A 20,735-nucleotide genomic window follows, 5' to 3' on the forward strand; every position below is an offset into this window, starting at 1 on the left:
CAGTGAACACGACTTATTGCTTTATTTATTTATATTTCTTTTCAGGGAGCATTCCCCATTTTCCTTTCTTGTATAGCTGTCCCAGATCATCCCATTTCTGTTGTTTCTTTCATTTTCCATGTCATTGTAACCACCAATGGGAAGGCTACACACTGGTAGGTTATATGCATTCTTCTCTCACAGGGCATGCACATGTGTCTGAGCTGTTGGGATCCAAGGTCATTTTGGTTTCAGTGTGTGCACACTTGCTTTCTTACTCTGCTCATCTCCTTGTCCATAGAGATGTACCCATTGGTCTCCACTCTAACATATTCCCAGAGTGGGGATGATCCCCATTGTCATCATGTTGGGCATTTCTTTTCCAGATTGGCCTGCAATGGAAAAGAGGGCTTCTGATCATTCAGTACACAGCAACAGAAGACCTATATCTTCCCTTCCCCTCTGTCCCTCCTTACAAAGAAATCCCATGAGATACCCAGTCCCCCAAGCCCTGGACAATTGAAATAGGAAAATGTGGGCCATCTAGGGTTTCCATTTTTTCCTTATTTGTGCCAATGTCCAAGTTGCAGATTTCCCCTTCTTACTGTATTGTAACATGTTAGAAAGATAAGTTGGTATTGCCAGTTGGACCTTTCTGTTTGGGCAGCCCTGGGTTAACAGCCCACCCTGAACCCATGATTTCACAGGCTCTTCTTCTGTTAGGGCTCACACTCCCCTAATTCAAGATGGTCCCTCCTGATCAAATTCTTCTCATTGTGGAACTTTATACCTAGAAGCCTTCATGTGGGCTGCTAATGAATTACATTAATTATTGCAAATCAGTGGAATTCTTAAGAGATAAGCTTCATGTACATTCGTCACCTCTCTTTCTGCCCTCTCCTGCCCTCCTACCCCACTTCAAGCTTTTCTATGTGCCATCTTCAAGGGTTTTTAAGCCCTAACACTTGTCAGCAAATGGAGAGCCTAACTTACCAAAATGAAACTTGTAAATTTTTGTGTCCTTGTATGTAAGTTTACTTTTTATGGAAGAAAGATTCTAGATAATGACAAATGAAGATTACAAAATGTATTTTACTCCTGTGATTAGGTTACGTGCACATGGGTCATGACTCGCATGTCGAGCCCCTCTGGCGAAGGATAAGAGAGCTCAGCCTTGGACGCCAACATTCAGTTGTTCAGGTTCATTAGTCAAAGTTAAGTTTTAGAACTACTTGTGCTCAGTAACAAAAATCATTTTCTTTTCTTTTCTTTTTTTTCTGTTTGTTGTTGTGAAAAAAAGTGTGAATTTGTTATTACGCATTTGATTTTCTGTGTCCTTAAGTACTGCCTAAAGATAAAGCAAATTTTAAACTGGCAATTACGAAAAAGAACTATTTTAGCTCTGAAGAATTTAGTAGACTCTGTTAGATTAGGGAGGCCTTACAGACTGACTTGACCTAAAGAGGACGCGTCACTCGCTGTCAGTGTGGTGTGGCTTTATTTGCTTAAATACCTTCATTTGTATAGTATGTCTCACTTGAAATTGCTTTGTATACATTTTGTAAAAATATTTATAAAATGTTTTGTAAAAAAAAGTATAACAAATTGCAGTTTATTTTGTTATGTTGGATAAATACTGTTAAAAGAAACCAGTCAGTAACTATATTGTTAATCCATGGTTAGGAAATGTTTAGTTGGAGATTACAAAATGAAACAACCATTGCAATACAGCCAAAGATTTGGGAAAATGTGCAACTGTGATTGTCTTGATTTTGCAAAGAGGAAAGGCTGCTTTCCACCCAAAAAAGGGTAAGTATTCAGTGGGAGTTCTATTTCAATACTACCATTCCCAAAAAAGTAATCTAACCAGCTAAGGAGACAGGATTTGACTTGATTGGCCTTTCCAAACAGTGACAAATGAAAGAAACAAAATTGGTCAGTGAGGAATTTTAGTCACAAATGTATGAGGCCTCCATCCCTAGTCCCGTCACTTGGGTCCTTAGTAAGAAAGGGAAAATGGGGGTCATTTGAAAAGTTACATAAGTGAATCATATTCTGCAGGAAGTTTTCTTCAATCTTTGTTTGTTTCTACAAAGACAACAAGAAAGCTAAAGGATAAAGAAAAATATTTTACATAGACTTATTCCAGAATTAATGTTTCTCTTTGGATTCCCATATTTGACCAGGATGTATAGAGAAATACCTCTGTAACCACATCTGTAAAATCAGCCCCAAGAGATCCATTTGTGACTTCCTACCTTCAAAAGTGTGACTCAATCCAAAGTGTTTATTGGGGAAACTTCCAGAGGGTAAAATGTGTTTCAGGAAGGAAATTTTTTCTTTGAGATCCAGAATTTATACTTGCACTCCTTTATGGTCTAACTGCTTCCCCTTACCCTAATAGTTGTTGAAAAATCAAGATTCTGTAGTAATTAATGTAAACTAGATGTCATTCTCATAATACTGATAGAAGTTAAAATAATTATATCAGTGGATGAATGGATCCTTTGATGTCATTTGCAGTGTTGCCCTGAGATCACATTTTTCTTCTTGCAAAGGATAAATGTCTGTCCAGCAGGACTTCTCGCCCTGTTCAGGCCACTTGCAATGGAAATGCCCGAGAAATGGAGTTAGAAGAAAGGACTACCTGGCTGCTGGGTTAGAATCAGGATCTCTGCATTCCCCACGGGGCATGCACAGAGGAAAGACCAGACATCTTCTCTTAGAACAATGAAAACCCTTAGCCCTGTGTATAGGAGGTCATGTTCCAGGAAAGGGGGCCTAGCTGACACAGAAAAAGCAGTCTGTGGGTTATTGGGGGAAATGTAAGGGAAAAGAAAGAAACCCCCATAGCTGGGGGCACTAAAACAGCATTGCTCAGACTAAGTTCTAGCTGTACTATCTTCAAGAGGCTAGGACCTGGGCTGTATGGTCTGGCTTGACTCAGCCTCATGTGTCCTCTTCAGCATAGAGAAGACCTCTTGGAATCCAGCATTGACTAGACTACCAAACCGTTCCTGAGGAGTTGACTCTGTGACAAGCACTGTGCTAGACTTTGGGATAGATGGACAATACAGGAGTGATTTCTTCTCTCAAGGAGCCCAGTCTTGCCAGGCATGGTGGTACACACCTGTAATCCCAGACAGAGGCCCTGGAAGCTGAGGCAGGAGGACCACAAGCTCAAAGCCAGCCTCAGCAACTTAGTGAGGTCCTAAGCAACTTTGCAAGACCCTGTCTCAAAAAATAAAAAGGGCTGGGGATATGGTTCAGTGGTTAAGAACCCATAGTCTAGGGTCTGGGATTGTGGCTCAGTGGTAGAGCGCTCGCCTAGCACATGCGAGGCCCTGGGTTCGATCCTCAGAACCACATAAAAATAAGTGAAATAAAGATAGTGTGACCAACTACAACTAAAAAATAAATAAATAAATATTAAAAAAAGATGAAGAAGAAACCCTAGTCTTGATAGGGAAGAACAAATACACAAGTTACTTTTGAGAACTGCCTAGAGTCCAGGAGAGAGGAAAATGGGATGTTGAAACTCCTTCTGAACTTGGTAGAGCACTGCCATCTATTTCCATGCCCAGGCTCTTCAGAGTTATGTCTGAGAAAAAAGTATGATACTTTCTACAGGAATGAAAAGAATATATTTTTGTCATTATAATGTTAAATATGCAGAGATCTGATTCAGCATACATACAATTAGTAGGAACACATTCAGATTATGAAGTGGATTCTTACTTGCCTAGCATGCAGGAGGCCCTGGGTTCCATTTCTAGCATGGTGCTCGCCTGCGTGTGCATACTCACACACACACACACACACACACTGAATTGTGTAAATATAAATAGACTGTCCACATTGCTGCAGGTGAAAGACCTTTATGAGAAACCCTGATCTGCATTCCTCTGGAGCATATGCTGGTGTGGCGTGGCCTTTGAAAACACTTGTGAAGGTTCAAGATCCTTGGGGGAAAAATCACTTCTTTTCAAGGTCAGAGAAAAGCAGTGCAACTCAAGGGACAGGAAGTGTAGCAGGAATGGGTTCCAGTACATCATCTAACACATAATCAAATACACCTTTCTATAAGTTACTCTTAATCTAAGTTTCTTTGCTCGTAAAGTAAGAAGACTCATCCTGGCCCTCTACTTATGGGTAAGAAATAACGCGCCATTGTCCCTGAAATAATTCAGAAAAGGTTTGGTGTTTTCTGTATGGCTTTTGGTCCTTCCTGATATGCACTATTTCTTAAGCTCATTTTCTTTATCTATCTTCAACCTTCAAAAGACTGCTGCCCTCACCTCTTATCTCCCTTTTCTTTCCACTTAAGCATGTTTTTCATCAGGATCAAAAGCTGTTGTTCACGTTGTCTTCCCCAACTCCAGGTTTATTTGTTCATCTCTCCTTCCTTCTGTCTAATAACCCCTTGCCGCTCTCTGCAGATGCCCCGAGCTGCTCCCTGAGGCAGGAGGACTGCACTTTGAAGGCCACCCTCAACAACTTGGGGAGGCCCTATTCAACTTAGCAAAAAACCTGTCTCAAAGTAAAAAAATAAAAAGGACTGGGGATGAGTCTCAGTGGTTAAGTGCCTCTGAGTTGAATTCCCAGTATCAAAAACAAAAAGACTGCAAGGAGAGTTATAATCCAAGAAAGAAAATTGGGGCAGAAAGGAACCTGTAGATGGCTCCCCATTTAGGGTATGTCAGGGGTGGCAGTTTTGCCTGTTTGAGAAGGCATTGCTTAACTATCTCAAGTTAAAAAAAAAAAAAAAAGGATTCCAAATAATCAGAAATGCAGCAATACTGAAATAATTTACTCAGAGATATTAGGAAACGAATCCCTGGAGTTAAATAACCACAAAATACTGGTCCTAAAGAGTAAAAACGCTGGGTGTGGTGGTACATGCCTATAATTCCAGCAACTGGGGAGGCTAAAGCAGAAGGATTGCGAGTTTTGAGGCCAGTCTCAGCAAGTTAATGAGACCCTGTCTCAAAATAAAAATAAAAAAGACTGGGGATGTAGCTCAGTAAAGCACCTCTGGGTTCAATTCCCAGTACAAGGGGGGGAAAAAGTCTAAAAACATCGCCACTGGGTATGGTAGGTGCACCTGTAATCCCAGCTATTGTGGAGGCTAACGCAGGAGAATCCCAAGTCAAGGTCAGTCTGGGCAATTTAGCAATTTCTCAAAAAAAAAAATTTTTTTTTCAAAAAGGGCTGGGGATGGGGGCTGGGGCTCTAGCTCAGTGGCAGAGTGCTTGCCTAACATGTGTGAGGCACTGGGTTCAATCTTTAGCAGTACCACATTAAAAAATAAATAAAAAGTTTTTCATCCATCTACAACAACAACAAATGTTTTTTAAAAAGGACTGGGAGTGAGGCTTAGTGGTAGAAGGCTTGTCTAACATACATGAAGCCCTGAGTTCCACCCAAGTACTGCAGAAAATAAACAAAAACATAGCCAAGTGATTTCTAAATCTGAAGAATATAATTACTCAACAAGCTTTGTCATTCATATGTGATAAACAAAAAGCATACAACAAAAACATGGCTTCCCCTCCATTCTAGATTCAATTCCCACTTCCCCAAATAACAGATAACTTCTATTGGCACCAGTGTATATTGTTCTAAAAGTGTTACATACAAATATAAACCAAAAAAAAAAAAAAACCTGGAAAGATTCTGTTCTACCCTATTCTATATCTCAATTTTTATAACCAATTATCTGGGACTATTATAGTCAGGTTTCTTTGGCTGTAAGCAACAGAAACCAATTTTGGTGACTAGCATAAGGGATTTTATAGGGAGGATAAGGATTGAAAAGAAGATGGAAGAAACACCAAAAGGTCCTGGTAGGTGGAAATCCTTAAAAAGTCTTTCCCAGAACCTCCTACTTTGTTCTATAATCACTTTGTTCAAGATTCAAAATCTGAGGCTGGGATTTGTGGCTCAGTGGTAGAGCACTCGTCTAGCACATGTGAGGCCTTGGGTTTGAATCCTCAGCACCACATAAAAATAAATAAAATAAAGGTATTGTTTCCAACTACTTCCAAAAAATAAAAAATGTTTAAAAAAAGATTCAAAATCCCAGAGAAGTCTCATACCCCATTCCTCTGGGAAAGTGAAAAAGTTTTAAAAATCTTGCACTGACCCTCTAAAACTTAAGTATTGGGAAGACAAACATTTGGATTTGATATCCCCCACCACTGCCAAGATTGTACGCAATAAGAGAGGGAGACCATTTCACAAAAGGAATGGGATACTGTTGGAAATGAGAATGGATGTTGGCAAGCCAAAAGGGTAAAAAACAACTACCTCACTGCATAAAACTACATCATCTGCCACAATTTATTTAGCCATTCTCTAACAATGAACAACTGAAGTAGCTAGAAGAGAACAAAGCCTATGAGGATAGACTAAAAAGAGTTAAGACTTTATTTTTTCTTTTGTGGTGCTGGGGATCTAACTCAGGGCCTTGCACACATTACAGGAGTGCTGTCCCAGGGAGCTACATCCCAGCCCCAAGAGTAAGGTACTTAAGGCTGTGGGAATCCATGCTACATTCATTCATTAACTTCTTGAGGGGAAAAAACCTTCTATCTCCCCAGTGCTAAGACACACAGTCAATGCTCAATAAACACAAATGCAGTTAGTGAATGACTTTTCCTCTGGGTCAGTCCGGTACAATGATGGCTTTGCACTTTCTCCTAGCACCATCTACTGGCAGGGGTAAGCTACTTCCTGAATCCTGACTCAATTCCATTCATAACACTCCTTCCCTTGATATTGTCAGTTATCACAGAATCTACCACTTATCCATACACAAGGAAGGTTACAAAATATTGATTTATCTTTGTCACTTTTTTTTAAGAGAGAGTGAAAGAGGAGAGAGAGAGAGAGAGAATTTTTAATATTTATTTTTTAGTTCTCCGCGGCCACAACATCTTTGTTGGTATGTGGTGCTGAGGATCGAACCCCGGCCAGGCGAGCGCGCTACCGCTTGAGCCACATCCCCAGCCCCATCTTTGTCACTTATTTACTATTTAATGGATGTCTTACACTTTGGTGACCCTTCTGTTTTGCCTCTTTATAAAGTAAGACACATGGCAAAATGCTGAGTGAGAATGACCTTCAGGCTAGTGATTCTGAACATTGTGTTGTCCTTTTACATTTATTTATTGGTTAAGTAGTGAGCAGCTCAGTTCATGGCACTGTTCTTTCTGGTGGACTTACTTAGCACACACTAATATGCCTTGCATTTCTAAATCAACCACTCATTGAACATGTCCCTGCAGAAACTCATTGTAATAGGTGTTGTAGAAAATAAAGTATGATCAAATCCCCAACTCTCAAAGAGTACTCAACCTAGTTAGAGAAATAATAAGCCAAGGTACAGGATAAAGTCTGTGGTGATATCTTTATGTGTGTGGGGCACGATATGAAGACTGAACCCAGATGTGCTCTACCACTGAAATATGTCCCCCTGATTTATTTATCACTAGAGACTGAACCCGCGGCGCTGAACCACTGAGCCGCCTCTGGTTCAAAATGTTGAAGGTGCCAAGATTGAGAAATTGGGGACTGGGGAATATAGCTCAATTGGCAGAGTGCTTGCCTCACGTGCACAAGGTCTTGGGTTCAATCCCCAGCACCACAAAAAATAAAGGAAAAAAAAAAAAAGATTGAGAAAACTGGTTGAACCCTTAGAATCACGTGGTGAGGGAATAAATACACCTACAACCAAAACATATAAAACACAACTTGGGCCACTCTCTGGTTTTTTGCTTGCCTCATTTTTTGAGATAGGGTTTCACTATGTTGCCTAAGTTGGTTTGGAATTTCTGGACGCAAGTGACCTTCCCAGCAGCTCAGACTACATGCGTGAGTCATGGATCCATGCTGGGACTATCCTTTTACACTCTAAAAGAAACTTAGAGAAAGAAAAGAGAACTCGAGAGCCTTGCTAGGTCAAGTGTAGCCCATAGACCAGCAGCACTGATCTGTAGAACTTATTAAAAATGAAAAATATTGATCTACCTCAGCGGCCTCCTGAATAAAAATCGGCATTTTAACAAGATGCTCAAGTGACTCTCACACAAATGAATGTTTGAGAAGGGATTTGATGGTCTCCAGAGATGAATCGACTTGAGTTACTTTTCAGGATTTTATGTAGTCAAAGAAAGATGAGAGCATATTCCAGGCGGTGAGAGATACACAAGGGAAGGATGAGGTGGCAAGGAGGCATTTCTAGTTCGGGTTCTTACAGTAATAATTAACATAATGTTGACTGCTTACTCTTAGGCGTTGTGCTATAAACACGTCATCGAATGCCATAACCCTCACAAGCTATCAGTGTTACCACCCTAGCGCATTTTTCCTTTTTCCCTCGTTTGCCTATTTCTTATGCGGGCAGGAGCACGAATCCGGCCAGCCCAGGGTCCAGGGAGGGTCCTCACCTCATGAATAAGGAAACCGAAGTACAAAGGGGTTAAATAACTGGCTTAGGGAGTCACTGTGGAACCGAGTTGATGGGAGCTACCTTCTTTAACACCCTACGTCGTCCACAAACACCTCCACCCATACGTAAGAGCCAAAGCCAGCCCACCAGCTCTCTACGGAGGAAAAACACCACCCCAAACTTCCTTCGCAGAGCCACGCAGAGCCACGCAAACGCCGCAGCACGGCGCAAGCCGGAAGGGCGGGGGCGGCGCCACAGCGGAAGCCGAGTGCATTGTGGGAAGCGCTTTATAATTCACCGCGAAGTTACCGGGAGCCAGGAGAACGTAGCTTAAAGGAGAATGAGTGGACGTTGGGAATGTCATAGAGCGTAAAAAGCTTGAGTTCGCACCCAGGCATCACGGGTTTTTAAGGCTTTGGACACGAGCGAATATTAGGGATACATTTTGAAGACTGGAGTCAAAAACTTAACTCAGGAGTTTGAGGCAGCAGTGTTCCCCGAAGCCCAAGTTTTGAATTAGTTTAGAAATTTGTTGAACATTCGTCTCCTAAATGTTATTCTCGCTGACCTCAATTTTCTGTATCCAGAAAAAAAAAATATATATATATATATATATATATATATATATAATCTCCATCCCTTTGGTTCTAGAAAAATTAATTCCTAAAAAAGGAAGTTTATCATACCCTCAAAGCTACCCAGACAAAGCAGGCACTTTGGGGAAAGAAATGGTAATGCTGGGGAACCAGGAGGCTTTGTGCAGCTTTTAGCAGTAACCAGGGTTAGCAAATCTCCATTCGGGCTGCTAAAGTGAGCTTTGGCTGCCCGAGTCCTCCAGCGTTAGCTAGAAGAGACGTCTCTATGACCAAGTAAACATAGAGTGGGTCCTCTCTTCCCCGCCTGGCGAACGTGCACATGAGCTGTAATTGCCGCACTGGAAAGATGGCGGAGGAAGAGTAAGTGTTTGCGTCTTTGAGTTTTTCGAGGGGAGAGGGAACTTGAATATCCGATGCCATCCACGGTGTTTATGCTGTGCTGTTAGGAAGGAAGGCACGTGTGGACTGTAGGAAGAGAAAACAAAAGGCTTCAGATTACAGAGAGTAGGAGTGAGGTCCTGTAGGGCTGGGGCTAGCGGAGGGGGCCGCGGTTAATTCTGGTTACCTAGAACAGCGACGATTGACTTTCAGGCAGGCGGTTAGGAAACACAGGTATGGAGGGGACAGCAGCTGAAGAGTGCCAGAGTTGAGTTCACCCAGCCTGACTTCCATTATTTGCCCTGTAAGTAGACTCCCACTCGCCCCAACCCCACCGGTTCTTTCTAGGATCTCATCGCTGTGAGTTGACGAAAGCCTATGGTAGTAAAAGTTCTGTTGTAATCGAACCAGGAACCAAGAGGTTCTTGAGATTTTAAGGCTTTGGATACGAGTGAATGTTAGGGCTTCATTTTGAAAATTAGTCAGAAACCATCGGTTTTAGGAGAAACTCGGTGCTCAGAAGTTTGAAGGCAGCAGTGTTCCCAGGAGTTTGTAGAGTGGTTTGGAAACCCATTGAACTTTCATTTCCTAAATGTTATTATCACTGATCAATTTTCTCTATTAGGCAAAGAAAAAAGATCCCTTTGGTTCCAGAAAATCTCCTGAAAAAGAGGAAGGCTTATCAGGCCCTCAAAGCTACCCAAGCAAAGCAGGCACTTTTGGCAAAGAAGGAGGTAATTAATATTGGGGGACCAGGAGGACTGTGTTAGAATTTGTATTGCGTGAATTTTACTCAGCATATGTTGAACTAGATTTGGTATTGTCAAGCCCCTCTCCCAGTTTTGTTTTTAATGTTTTTGTGGTTTGGGGGTTTTTTTAGTTGTAGTTGGATACAATACTTGTACGTATTTGTATGTGGTGCTGAGGATGGAACCCAAAGGCTTGCAAGTGCTAGGTAGGCACTCTGAGCCACAACCCCAGCCCCCCCCCCCCCCAGTTTTTTAATATACAAGGTATCTGGTTTGTGTCTTCACTTAGCAAAGATTTATCCAACACCTGTGCAAGCAAAAATCTAGAATGGAGCTTTAAAAAAAAGTGAAGTGGAAAGTACTCCTTCTAGATTCATTTTGAATGATTTTATTTTAGAGACAAACCTGGCAAAAAGTGTATACAACAGGTTTGGTTGTTTACTAAATGTGCGGTGTTTTTTGTTTGTTTGTTTGTTTTTGATACCAGAGCAAAAACCAGGAGTATTTAACCATTGAGCAACATCCCCACCTTTTTTTTTTTTTTTTTTTTTTTTTTTGTGGTGTTGGGGATTGAACCCAGGGCCTTGTGCATGTGAGGCAAGCATTCTAACCAACTAAGCTATATCATGAGCCCTTTATTTTTATTTTGAGACAGGGTCTTGCTAAGTTGCTGAGGCTGGACTTGAACTTGGGATCTTCCTGCTTCAGCTGGGATTAGAGGCATGTACCACCATGCCCAGCCACTAAATGTCTCTGAATATACGTGTATTTTGGAGACAAGGAAACAAATGCTCAGTTTGTACCTAACATAATGTTGGTAAACATTGGTTAACAGGGCTGGGGATGTGGCTCAAGTGGTAGCGCGCTCGCCTGGCATGCGTGCGGCCCGGGTTCGTTCCTCAGCACCACATACCAACAAAGATGTTGTGTCCGCCGAGAACTAAAAATAAATATTAAAAATTCTCTCTCTCTCTCTCTCCCCCCCCACTCTTAAAAAAAAAAATTGGTTAACAGCATGTAAACTAATTTTTTGTTTGTGTATCAGAAACTTCTCTAAATAGCCAGGTGCTGTGGAGCATCTCTGTCATCCTGTCAATTCAGGAACCTGAGGCAAGAGGATCTCAATTTTAAGAATCAGCCTCAGCAACTTAGCAAGACCCAATCTCAAGTAAAAAATTTAAAAGGCTGGGGGATGTCACTTTATCCAAGTGAAATCCCAGTGCCAAAAAAAGAAAAGAACTTCTCCCAGTAATTCTAGAATTTTCTCAACTCCCTGTACTTGGGTTTTTCATTTTTCCATTGTATAACAGAGTCAGCTAGGTGTGGTGGCATATGCCTGAAATCCCAGTCAGTTGGGAGACTCAGGCAGGAAGATCACAAGTTTGAGGCTGGCCTGAGCAACATAGCAATACCCTGTTTAAAAAAGATATAGAAATATGCTTATTTGCTTTCCTTTGAAGAACATGAAACTCATGAATTACTGTTTTGGAATTAAAGCTGAGTATAGGCACAGAGTGGTGATGATGGTCTGTCTTCTCTGTAACAGAGAAAAGGAAAAGAATTCAGATTTAAGCGACTGGAATCATTCCTACATGATTCCTGGCGGCAGAAACGTGACCACGTGCGCATCAGACGACTAGAAGTAAAACCTCATGCTTTGGAAGTACCTGATAAACATTCCTTGGCCTTTGTTGTACGCATCCAAAGGTATAGTACTGGTGTCTTTTCAGATTCCCTGAGGTTGAGGGTTCTTTTAGGTCCCTCTAGGGAGATATAAAGATAGTAAGGGCCTAAGCCACTATGGAAAATTATGCAAAGAATTGATGAACCCAACAAATATGGTCTTTGTAACATTAGGAAAATAGATCTACTAATAGTGTTATTAGAGTAAATTGCAGGATTGGAGATGGTGCTTGAGGACACTTTCTCTAAAGCAAGAACTTAAATCTGCAACTGGAAAGACATGGAAGGCGTTCACCAGTGTTGGGAAATGGCTTTCCAGCCATATATATAATGTTCTGAAATGAAGGGATTGAGACATCTTTTAAGGAACTAAAGCAAGGCTGAGTGGATGGAGCGTTTTCGGTGCTATAAAGAAACTTATACATTTAATGGTATTTCCCTTATGTCCCTACCCTTACATACAATAGTGTACTTCTTACTGTGAGGTCTGTGAGTTTTAAATCTTTACAAGCTCTGTCTTTTTTTTTTTTAAAGAGAGAGGAGAGAGAGAGAGAGAGAATTTTTAATATTTATTTTCTAGTTCTAGTTCTCGGCGGACACAACATCTTTGTTGGTATGTGGTGCTGAGGATCGAACCCGGGCCGCATGCATGCCAGGCAAGCGCGCTACCGCTTGAGCCACATCCCCAGCCCCTACAAGCTCTGTCTTTAACCCTCCTACCATGGCCTATAATCTCTTTCATGACTGGATTTCTATGCAATCTCAGATCTGACCAGTAGGCTGCCTCTGGTAATGGTCAGAGATAAATCCGATCATCTCCTTTTTGCTCAAAATTTTCAGTAGCTTTTGCTGCCCATAGAACAAGTCCAAGTTCCTTAGCCAGACATGCAAAATCCTATGTACTCCTTTCTTCACAAATTCATGGACCATCTCTGTTATCCCATAGCACCTTAGGCACTGTTCCACATAACAGGAAAACCATCAATTTATAAACCGTCTTCCACTAAACTGAACCCTCCCATCAATTTGGAAGGCTGAGGCAGGAGCATCACAAGTACAAAGCCAGCCTCAGCAACTTAGCAAGGCCCTGTCTCAAAATAAAAATAGGGGGCTGGGGTTATGGCTCAGTGGTAGAATGTTAACCTACAACATGTGAGGCACTGGCTTCATGCCTCAGCACCACGTTAAAAAAATAATAACAAAGTTATAAAAATAAATATAGGGCTGAGGATATAGCCCAGTGGTAAAGTGCCCCTGCCCCAGAACGGACGGACGGACATACATTCATACGCAAGCAAACTAAGAACTTTAAGGCATGGTCTCTTTTCTCTGCCAGTGTGGTGTCACAAATTTCATAAGTGCTTACTGAAGTGACAAAAACTGGAGAGAGTCTGATTTCTGTTACCATTGTTTCAGGATTGATGGGGTGAGTTTACTGGTGCAGAGGACCATTGCAAGACTTCGTCTGAAGAAAATATTTAGTGGTGTCTTTGTTAAAGTCACCCCCAAAAGCCTAAAAATGCTACGGATAGTAGAACCTTACGTGACCTGGGGGTAAGTAAGGTTTTCTCTCTGAATTCACAATAGCTTGTATTTCAGTGTGTGAGTGTGCACAAGATATTACTTTCATGTCACTATGTTGGACATTGAGTGTGATCATAGTCACCAGAAATCAAGAACTTTGGCACATGGGACAGGCCAAGGGAGGAGATCAGTGATGCTAATAATGGTCTGACATTACCATAGCAGGGCTTAGGCTGAGTAAGATGAGTAAAAGAGCTGGATACAGTGGCACATGACCGTAGACAGGGAGGATGATTTCAAATTGAAGCCAGCCTGGGCAAATTTGAGATCCTATCACTAGTTTTAAAAAGGGGTAGGTATGTTGACTTAGTTGTTAGGCACTTGCCTAGCATGCAGAGGCCCTGGGTTTAATCCCCAGAACCCACCCACCCACCCCCCAAAAAAAGAGAGAGACCACTTGGAGTCTTGAAACTGAACTAGTAACAGTGCTTATAGTATTCCTCAAACATTAAAATTCAACAGAAAGGTAGTGAATACCTTAATTCAGGATACTTGAGAGGATTGTGAGTTCGAGGCCAGCTTGGGAGAGCAGTGAGAACCAGTTTCAAAAACAAAATAAGCTGTGCACCACTATACCACCTGTAATCCCAGCAGCTGGGAGGCTGAGAGAGAAGGGTCAAACTAGCCTCAGTAAAAATGAGGTGCTAAGCAACCCAGTTAGACCCTATCTCTAATATGAAATAGGGCTGAGGATGTGGCTCATTGGTCAAGTGCCTCTGAATTCAATCCTGGTACCAATAAAATAAAGTAAAACCCCCAAAAGGCTTAGGTTTAATTTCTAACTCTTGCACCATCTTGAGTAAACTGTAAGCCAGGTAGTGGTTTTGTTTTATCTGGGTGTTTTTATCACCCACTCCACTTTCTACCAGGTATACACTACTAGTGAGCTGCACCTACAGCCCTGTCTTTTTTTTTTTTTTTTAATACCTTCATTTTATGTATTTTCATGTGGTGCTGAGAATGAAACCCAGTGCCTCATACATATAAGGCAAGCACTTTGCCACTAAGCCACAGTCCCAGCCACCACCCCCCGCCTCTTTATTTTGAGGCAGGATCTTGCTAGGTTGCTCAGGCTGACTTTGTAATGATCCTGACTCAGCCTCCTGAGTAGCTGGGTTATAGGCATGTGCTGTTGCACCTTGCTGGAAACAATTTTTTTGCCTGATGAACACCTATATCTATAAATTTAAATTTCCGGTTTCCCTTTCCTAGCCAGGGCTATCTGGTTAGTTGTTTTGCTGTTTTTGTTTGTTTGGTTTTACTTTTTTTTTTTTTTTTTTTTTTTAAAGAGAGAGTGAGAGAGAGGGGGACAGAGAGAGAGAGAATTTTTAATATTTATTTATTTTTTCTTAGTTCTTGGCAGACACAACATCTTTGTTAGTATGTGGTGCTAAGGATCGAACCCGGGCTGCACGCACGCCAGGCGAGCGCGCTACCGCTTGAGCCACATCCCCAGCCCTGGTTTTACTTTTTTTAAAATTCTAATTAGTTATACATGACAATAGAATGCATTTTGACATATAGTACACAAATGGAACACAACTTCTCATTCCACTGGCTATACTTGGTGCAGAGTCACTCCAGTAGTGTAATCATACCTGTATATAGGGTAATAATGTCTCTCTTTCTACCGTCCTTCCCATCCCCACAGCCCCGTTCCTCCCCTCACTCACCTCTACACAAACCAAAGTTCAATCATTCTTCTCTACCCCCTCACCCCCTACCCTGCCCTGCCCCACCCCACTATGGATCAGCATCTGCTTCTCAGAAAACATTAAGCTTTTGTTTTTTGGGGTTTGGCTTGTTTCACTTAACATGGTATTTTCTAGTTCCATCCATTTACTTGCAAATGCTATAATTTCATTTTTTAAGGCGGAGTAATATTCTGTTGTGTATGTGTACCACATTTTCTTTATCCACTCATCTGTTGAAGGGCATCTAGGTTGGTTCCATAATTTAGCTATTGTGAATTGAGCTGCTGTAAGCATTGATGTGGCTGCATTACTATAGTATGCTGATTTAAGTCCTTTGGGTATAGACTAAAGAGTGGGATAGCTCGGTCAAATGGTGGTTTCATTCCAAGTTTTCTAAGGAATCTCCATACTGCTTTTCATATTGGTTGCACCAGTTTGCAGTCCTACCAGCAATGTATGAGTCTGCCTTTTTCCCCACATCCTTGCCAACATTTATTATTGCTTGTATTCTTTTTTTTTAAATGTATTCCTTTTTTTAAATTTATTTTTTACATACATGACAATAGTGGAATGTCTTACACTCATTATTACCCATTTACAGCACAGTTTTTCATAACTCTGTATATAAAGTATGTTCACACTAAAATTATGCCATTATACATGTACTGCTTGTATTCTTGATAATTGCCATTCTGACTGGAGTGAAATGAAATCTTAGAGCACTTTTGACTTGCATTTCTGTAATTGCTAGAGATGTTGAACATTTTTTCATACATTTGTTGATTTTGTACTTTTTATGTTTCTTCTTCTGTTCAGTTCCTTAGCCCATTTATTGATTGGGTTATTTGTTTTTTATGGTGTTAAGTTTTTTGAGTTCTTTATATATATCCTGGAGATTAGTGCTCTGCCACTCTGGTTTTTTATCCCCTCCTTCATTTGTGTATTCACAAGCATTTCAGCTTCTGATGATAAAATACTTCCTGGTGAGGGGATAGGCAGGATCACTTCTCCCACCTTTTCTTCTCAGACTGCAGAACTGAGTAGCCACTGTAATGCAGTATGCCAGGTGCCAGTTAAGGCTGTGCTTTATTCTGCCTCACATAGATTTCCAAATCTGAAGTCTGTCCGGGAACTCATCTTGAAACGTGGACAAGCAAGGGTCAAGAATAAGACCATACCCCTGACAGACAACACAATGATTGAGGAGCATCTGGGTGAGTGCTGCAGTTTAAAGATCAGTGGGAGCAAAAAGCAAGCATCTTTAGTGGCTTTGATTTAGGGGTCCTAACAACATGCCAGGGTGCCCAGCTCTGGCATATAAAAGCTTGGTAAATGGTGAATAAAGGAATCTATGCCTTTATATATTTTAGGGAAGTTTGATGTCATTTGTCTGGAAGACCTCATTCATGAAATTGCCTTCCCGGGGAAGCATTTTTGGGAGATCTCTGGATTCTTGTGCCCTTTCCACCTCTCTGTTGCTCGTCATGCTACCAAAAATAGAGTGGGTTTCCTCAAGGAGATGGGCTTACCTGGCTATCGGGGTGAACGCATCAATCAGCTCATCCGCCAGCTGAACTAAACCCAGGTGAGTCAGGGCTGAGAACTGCTCTTGGTCTGACTTTTAATGAGCTATGCCTTGTCACTTGATAGAGGTCTTGCCTAGCATGCATAAAGTCCCTAGGGCCACACACACAAAAAATTACAGGCTAGAAAACTTCTCTCTTGCTGTGGTTGTTTAACTGAAGTAGGGAGAAACTAATTTAAAAAAGAACTTTTTATTTCTAATTATTTTATTGGTGCATTATTATAGTTGTTCCCAAAAGATTTTTTAAATATTTTTATTAGTTGTTCATGGACCTTTATTTTATTTATTTATTTATTTATTTATTTTAGAGAGAGAGAGAGAATTTTTTTTTTTTTAATATTTATTTTTTAGTTCTCGGTGGACACAACATCTTTTGTTGGTATGTGGTGCTGAGGATCGAACCCGGGCCGCATGCATGCCAGGCGAGCACGCTACCGCTTGAGCCACATCCCCAGCCTATTTACTTATTTATATGTGGTGCTGAGAATCAAACCCGGTTTTGCAAGGGCACATGCTAGACAAGCACTCTACCACTGAGCCACAACCCCAGCCCTCAAAAGATTTTGAAGATTTAAGTCATCTGTTATTGTTTAATCTTTTTTTTTTTTTAAGTTGTTGATGGACCTTTATTTTATTCATTTATTAATATTTGGTGCTGAGAATCAAATCCAGTGCCTCACACATGCTAGGCAAGAGCTCTACCACTGAGACATAACCCCAGCCCAAATCATCTGTTTTGTGGAAGGAATCTTTAACTGTTTGAAAATGCTTTTTATTGCTGCGGATATTACTATTAGGTGTCAGATTTCAGTGAATTTGTATTGATGCAGTCGTATTTTTCTCCCTCAGAATATCTGAAAGCAGTGCATCGGAAGCATGTGTTCTGTTGGATGGAAATGTTGTCAAGTATCTTCACAGAAGATTATTTTCTGCCTTAAGAAACTGGAAAGAAGGGATTGGGGAAGAGACAGTAGGTTATGATCATGGCAGGCACCTCTCATCACAGCCCAGTTCCAAGGAAAATTGTTTTCCACGTTGACCACTTCTGCTCTGCGGTTTAATATTGGTGAATGAATTACCCCGGCATGTGTACAAGTCTCCCTAAGCCTCTTGCAGCAGTGGACCAAGTCCAGGAGCATACTTGAATCTAGTGGTCCCAAGAGCCTTGTTTTGAAAAGACTTAAAATACTTGGGAAGAAAGCACAAAAACCAAGTACTCGTATGTCTCTGTTGTGAGTCCATGTTTCACCTTTCGCCTGACAGTTTTGTGAACTATCATACTTGCCTTGGCTCTAAGTGTATGAGGAGCTTTTCTATCCTATTCTGCAACAGACTTAAGTTCCCTTCACTAGCTCAGAGGTTGGGAAAGGAGGAACCTTTCACCCTGAACACAACGTACTCAAAATTTTGCTTAGAATTTCAGGATGTTCATAGACCCTACTCTTTCAGGATTTACACATCTTCTCTGAGGAAGTCTTGTTCTTATTAGCATTTGGTCACTCAGGCCGTGATCTTGCTAGTCTTCTGGTTCCATGACTTGCAGAAGACCAAAGTTCACCCAGCCAATTGTGTTTCTATAAAGAACACAGTGGCGCCCAGGTGCAGTGGCACACACCTGTAATCTCAACAACTCAGGAGGCTGAGGCAGGAGGATTGCAAATTTGAGGCCAGCCTCAGTAATTTAGTAAGACCCTGTCTTGAAAATGTAAAAAAGTGTGTGGGGGGATGTAGCTTAGTGGTAAAGCACCCCTGGGTTCAATCTTCATTGCCAAAAAAAAAGAATAATAGAGTGATGGTTTTTCATTTTCTACGTCATCTATAATTACATTACTGACTATTTTCTCCCCTGGGATTCAGGATGCAATTTCCAGGTTTCCCTGATCAGCATTCTGCTTAAAATCCAGATTAGGAAGAAGGGAGCCATTTTCTTGTTTTGGCATGAATGAAATTAGAACTATTTTGACTTTTTAAGACTCAGGCAGGCAACTCAGTTGAATTTTTTCCCCCTTATTCTGGACTTAGGAAGTATTGTCCTTTATCTTTCTAGTAATGAGGGAGATCAACAAAGCTTCTGGGGATGCTAATCCTGAAAAAAGTGGATACTATTTATCTTCATCAGTGTCTACCCTTAAAAGTGGTACTTCCCTCTATTCCCTCTTGATTGTTTTAGTGTTGCGTTCCACAACTAAACACTCAAGGTCACTCCAGGTGAACTGGGCTGACAAGAAATAATCACACAGAGACAGAAATGCCTTTTAAAAGGAGTCTGAGGAAAGGGATCAGGTTTCAGGGAAGGTTGAGTCTAGCTTTGTGATGTCTGCTCTTGGCATATTGACTGACTTTTGGGAAGGCCATGCCCGTCTCATGAGCTGTGTGGGGATCATGGCAGAACAAGTAAAAACACCAGAGTGAGGCCCGCCCAGAGAAGCAACATCGACTCGGTCTACTTTGTGCACTCAGTGCTCATAGTTCACACATACACAGCCATGGCTGGCTTGCCATATCCCACGTTTTTATCGCTCAGGGCTAAGGGGCACTCAGTTCCCATATGGCAGCTCCCAACACTTCAGCTTACCATCTAAGAGCCCAGTTAAACTGAGAACATGCTTAACCATGTTCCTTTAGGATCAGCTCTGCAGCAGTTTTGGCTCTTAAGACCCTTGAGTACAGCTATGAAAATTGAGTGAAAGGTATAGGAATGCCTTAAAATGTGCCAGGTTATGAGGTAATTAATTAGGTTTGGTTCCAGAGTTTAATCTGCCAGAAACAGATGTTATTATAAATGTTACTTTTTAATATTGGAGAGCATTGTGAAATCGGATTATTTTAAAATGACGTATTGCAAAGTAATGGAGAAATAGGTGTAGGAAGGGAAGCCTTGGATTTATGTCCCAGATCTCTTACTAAATATGGAAACAGGCTGGGCTATAGCTCAGTGGTAGAGTGCTTGCCTAATATGCGTGAGGCCCTAGGTTTAGTCTGCAGCACTGCAAAAATAGAGCTGATATCCTCTAGCTTGTTTGCCTCGCATGGTTGTTAAAACAAAAATGTTGTAGTTGTAGTTGGACACAATATCTTTATTTTTATGTGGTGCTGAGGATCAAACCCAGGGCCTCAGCATGTGCACGGCGGGCTTTACCACTGAGCCCCAGCCCCAACAAAAATGGTTTTAAATTTATAATCCTACATGAGTAAACAATTTTCATAAATTGTGCCCTTACCTCTGTGATTCATGCTATAACATTCCCTGAGCAAGTTGTGGGACTATCCTTATTTCAGGGAAAACCTCTATGATCTAACCATGATATGCTACTATGGGCTTTTGGGGGGGGGGGTGCGGACAACATATACACCAGGTATGCTCTTGGTTTTGTAGGGAAAACAGTTAAAAAATCATAGTGGCGGCTCAGGAGGCTGAGGCAGGAGGATTTCTAGTTCAAAGCCAGTCTCAGCAAAAGTGAGGTGCTAAGGAACTCAGACCCCTGTCTGTAAATAAAATACAAAATAGGGCTGAGGATGTGGCTGAGTCACTGAGTTCAATCCCCCCACGCCCTGTGTGCCCCATATCCCCCAAAAAAGAGTGTAAAAAAAGTAAATTGTGTGTGGTACTGGTGATTGAACCAAGGAGTGTTCTGCCACTGAGCTAGGCCCTAGCCCTCGTGTTTGTTTCTTTGTTTTGCCCCTTTTGAGACAGTCTCAATAAATTGTTGAGGCCAGCCTCAAATTTTGAATCCTTCTCAGGCTTCCCAAGTTGGTGGAATTATAGGTTTGTGCCCCACACATGTCCTCTTCAGAAGGTGATTGTGTGAACTTTTCCTCTGCTATAATCCTCTAGCCCCTTACCTGACCCAGCTGGCTCTAGGAACCAAGGTTTTGTTTTTAATGCTTTGGAGTTATATTTAGTATTCTTCAAAGTCATTCTGAGGCCAAGTTTTATCCTCAACTTTAATTGCCCTCTGGAAAATGAGTATCACTTGAATTATTCTGTTAGTACAAGAATAACGGGAACAGGTTCTGCACGTTACTAACAGGTCA

General features: G+C 41.4%; 1 protein-coding gene across 1 annotated transcript; it reads left to right on the forward strand.

Moving 5' to 3' along the window:
* Positions 1-9,331: 9,331 nt before the first annotated feature.
* Positions 9,332-19,909, forward strand: RPL7L1 (ribosomal protein L7 like 1). Its single transcript, XM_081295243.1, has 7 exons — positions 9,332-9,387; positions 10,031-10,139; positions 11,701-11,861; positions 13,254-13,391; positions 16,220-16,329; positions 16,486-16,700; positions 17,550-19,909. Exons 1-6 carry the CDS (start codon positions 9,347-9,349, stop codon positions 16,692-16,694), a joined length of 768 nt encoding a protein of 255 aa, XP_081151369.1. The 5' UTR covers positions 9,332-9,346; the 3' UTR covers positions 16,695-16,700; positions 17,550-19,909.
* Positions 19,910-20,735: the final 826 nt, after the last annotated feature.

The sequence above is a fragment of the Spermophilus citellus genome, assembly GCF_964194105.1.
Source record: "Spermophilus citellus genome assembly, chromosome: 5".
NCBI lineage: Eukaryota > Metazoa > Chordata > Mammalia > Rodentia > Sciuridae > Spermophilus > Spermophilus citellus.